The sequence below is a fragment of the Chiloscyllium plagiosum genome, chromosome 23 (assembly GCF_004010195.1).
Source record: "Chiloscyllium plagiosum isolate BGI_BamShark_2017 chromosome 23, ASM401019v2, whole genome shotgun sequence".
Lineage (NCBI taxonomy): Eukaryota > Metazoa > Chordata > Chondrichthyes > Orectolobiformes > Hemiscylliidae > Chiloscyllium > Chiloscyllium plagiosum.
In genome coordinates, this window is record NC_057732.1 from 57,970,670 (window position 1) to 57,974,412 (window position 3,743).

General features: G+C 48.3%; 2 protein-coding genes across 3 annotated transcripts in view; one reads left to right on the plus strand and one right to left on the minus strand.

Annotated features, from left to right (window-relative positions):
* The window catches only part of pigl (phosphatidylinositol glycan anchor biosynthesis, class L), a 79,935-nt gene extending 78,448 nt beyond the window's left edge, over window positions 1–1,487 (minus strand). For both annotated transcript variants that reach the window (XM_043714226.1, XM_043714225.1), the window contains exon 1: window positions 1,212–1,487. In XM_043714226.1, coding sequence (XP_043570161.1) covers window positions 1,212–1,473 — 262 coding nt within the window. In that variant the 5' untranslated portion in view covers window positions 1,474–1,487. The remainder of the gene's footprint in view (window positions 1–1,211) is intronic.
* A 164-nt stretch (window positions 1,488–1,651) lies between these two features.
* The window catches only part of ncor1 (nuclear receptor corepressor 1), a 413,945-nt gene continuing 411,853 nt past the window's right edge, over window positions 1,652–3,743 (plus strand). Inside the window, exon 1 of the mRNA XM_043713232.1 lies at window positions 1,652–1,782. The gene's annotated coding sequence lies outside the window, so the exon portion shown is untranslated. The remainder of the gene's footprint in view (window positions 1,783–3,743) is intronic.

Below are 3,743 nucleotides of genomic sequence, written 5' to 3' on the forward strand. Positions count from 1 at the left end.
CTGACCTCTCCGCCCCCACCCCCACTCCAGCCTATCACCCTCACCTTAACCTCCTTCCATCTATCGCATTTCCAATGCCCCTATCCCAAGTCCCTCCTCACTACCTTTTATCTTAGCCTATTTGGCACACTTTCCTCATTCCTGAAGAAGGGCTCATGCCCAAAACGTCGATTCTCCTGTTCCTTGGATGCTGCCTGACCTGCTGCGCTTTTCCAGCAACACATTTTCATCACTGATGATGTTACCTAGTATGGTGAAGGAAACGTCTGAAAACAAACCTTCCAGCTCAGCTAGCAAACTTACAACGTGAACCTCAACCTGAACTGCACATCTTCTCAAAAATTGTAAAACTCTCTCTTTTAAACCTCTTTCAGCAGAGGCACAGTGGCTCAGTTGTTAGCACTTTTGCCTCACACCTCGAACGACCTGCGTATATTTCCAGCATTCAGTGTCTGTGGGGTTTCTACGTTCTCTGTATTCTCTTCCATTGTAGCCTCGAATCAAGTAGAATCACTCACATGGCTCAGGGAACACAGAATCTTTACAGTGCCAAAAGAGGCCATTTGGCTCATCGAGTCCATACCAACCCTCTGAACATCATCATACCCAGACTAACGTCCCCATCATGTCCCTGCATTTACCAAAGCTAATCCACCTACCTATACATCTGGGCACTATGGGGCAATTTAGCATGGCCAATCCACCTAAGCTGCATATCTCTGGATTGTATCTGTTCTCCCAAGCCTGCGTGTTTTCTCAGGATGTTCCAGTTTCCTCCGGCAGTCCAAAAATGTGTAGGGTAGGTTGGGTTGGCTATGGGTTGGTAAATGCTGGATGATGGGTAGACGAGCGTGGGATGTCTTCGGAGGATCTGTACAGATTCGATATGCCGAATGGCCTCTATTCGCACGATAAGGATGAGAGAATGAAAGTAAACGGCCGTCGACACTAAGTCCCATTAAACACTGCTAGGGCAGGTACAATACAGTATTATATAGACAAGAATGCTTGCTCTACTTTTTTTTCCAACTGAAAGTAAATCTCTCACGACACTGTCCCTCCCGATGAAACATTCCCAGGGCAAGAACAGCGAGGGATTAGATACAGAGTAGAGCTCCCTCCACAATGACTGACTTCAGGCCTGCGTTGGAAACTGCAGCCTCATTGCATGGTTTAGGAAGAATGGTAAGATTTTAAAAGTAGTCAACTACCTGTGGATAGGCACAGCAGGTGAACGGAGAGGCGGCGGGCCGTCAGCCGCAGTATGGCCGGGGCGAAGAACATGCACTCGTCATCCGGGTGCGCAGTCACGAACAAAGCGGCCGCCCCAGGCTTCTTCTCTGCAGATACAGGTCGTTCTCGACTACCACCGCAACTCTTGAGGTAAATGTTTCGGATGCATAAGTAATAAGAGTAGATGAAAGCAGAAAGGAAGCCCAAGCCCAAGCCCAGGCCCAGGCTCAGGGTCTCCATGGTAATCGTGCCCCTCCCCCAGGGCCGGCAGGATCTGCTGGGTGTGCGCAGCCGCAGAATCAGATGCAGACGGAATCGCGTCACGGGCGGTGGGAGCGGGGGTCCACGACCGTGATCGGGACCGGGAGCTAAGGGTATTGAGTCAGGGGGAAGGCTGCAGTGGACCAGGAGGAGCAGCAGAAGGAATAGGTAGCCCGGGAGGAAGCGGCGGCACGGTCGGCTTTGAACCCGCGCTCCACGCAAGATGGCGGTGCGGGGTTAGAGCGCGCTCGGAGCGGAGCCTGGGCACAGGCGGCACGATATTGGCTGGTGAGTGTGCGGCATTCTGGGGTGGGCGGCCGGGGCCTATGGCATCGGCAAACAGCTATGAAATGTGGCGTATGCGTGAGGACGAAGTAACCGACTCTGGTCCAGTACCATTGCGAACAGGCAAGGCCGCAGGCTGAGGCCCCGAGGCTGAGGCCTGGTTCAGGAGGGCAACGGTCAGCCAGTCGGACAGTGGGCTGACTGGTCGCTGTTGCTTATTGCTCCCCTCAATCCGGGTCATGAAATGGAAAGTTGCTGTTAATGCGTGTTCCTGTTTTTAAAACGCCTGTGTAATGCTTTATAATTATTGGAGTTGTGGTAAACAATTCTTTGTGATATATGGTGTTGTCTGTATCTGGTATCGATACTCCTGGCTTAATCAGGCACGTCCCTATATCCCAATTGTCTTCTGTTTTGTAAGAAATTTCTAGAAAGGGTAAAAAGCCATTATATAGGCCAGCACAGGAGATGTGCAAGAATTGAGATGAAAGTAACTTTTGATTATGATTGGATGATTGGAATAAATAAATACCGAGCTGATGTGGACCTAACTAGTCACATTTATGATATCCTGTGAAAGAGTTGGTAGAAGAGCTAACAGTGATGATTGGAGGCCTAGGCAAAAGTGAGGACTGCAGATGCTGGAAACCAGAGTTTAGATTAAAGTGGTGCTGAAAAAGCGCAACAGGTCAGGCAGCATCTGAGGAGCAGGAAAATCGACATTTCGGGCAAAAGCCTTCATCAGGAATGGAGCCCTTCATCAGTGATGATTGGAATCCTGATAAAAGGGAGGACTAAAATCTTAAACCAGAGACTTGGGTTTATATTTCAGGTTGTATTTTAGTGATTATTAATGATCCGCACATTACTGTATGCTTCACACATGCCTACAGCAGACATCTCAAAGCACTAGAAAAATAATCAGCAGTGTTTTGTATGATGTTTCAAATCCAGTGGAAAGAAAGATGGTTCAAAAGTAGTGTACTCTCCCAAGCCAACATGTCCAGTACTGAAGCACCAATCACTCGAAAACCAACTTTGCTGGTTTGTGATATAGTTGTATGTTTAGCTCCAGATTCCGAAAACGGTTGCTGTACTCTGAATCCGGGATATTCTCAAAGCGTCGCTGAAGAAGTCAGCCATCCTGACAACTCATGAGAAATCTTGGCTTTTGTCAAACACTGAGACTGCTTAACCGGGGTACTGATCACATCAAGACATTGAGATGTATCAGAAGGATCACAGAAATCTCAAAACACCTCAATTCTCCAGCTGTCAAGCACCATTTGTCCTGTATTTGCCAGATTCTAGATTCGAGTGGTGCTGGAAAAGCATAGCAGTTCGGGCAACATCTGAGGAGCAGCAAAATCGACGTTTTGGGCAAAAGTCATCCTGATGAAGGGTTTTTGCCCGAAACGTCGATTTTGCTGTTCCTCAGATGCTGCCTGAACTGCTGTGCTTTTCCAGCACCACACTAATCTCGAATCTGGTTTCCAACATCTGCAGTCATTATTTTTACCCTGTATTTGGCAGAGTCTACAGATTAGAGTCATAGAAATGTACAGCATGGAAACAGACCATTCCGTCCAACCCATGCAGACCAGATATCCCAACCCAATCTAGTCCCACCTACCAGCACCCGGCCCATATCCCTCCAACCCCTTCCTATTCATATACCCATCCAAATGCCTCTTAAATGTTGCAATTGTACCATCCTCCACCACATCCTCTGGCAGCTCATTCCATACATGTATCACCCTCTATGTGAAAAAGTTGCCCTGTATGTCTCTTTTATATCTTTCCTCTCTCACACTAAACCTGTGCCCCCTAGTTCTGGACTCCCCGACCCCAGGGAAAAGACTTTGTCTATTTATGCTATCCATGCCCCTCATAATTTTGTAAACCTCTATAAGGTCACCCCTCAGCCTCCGACACTCCAGGGAAAGCAGCCCCAGCCTGTTCAG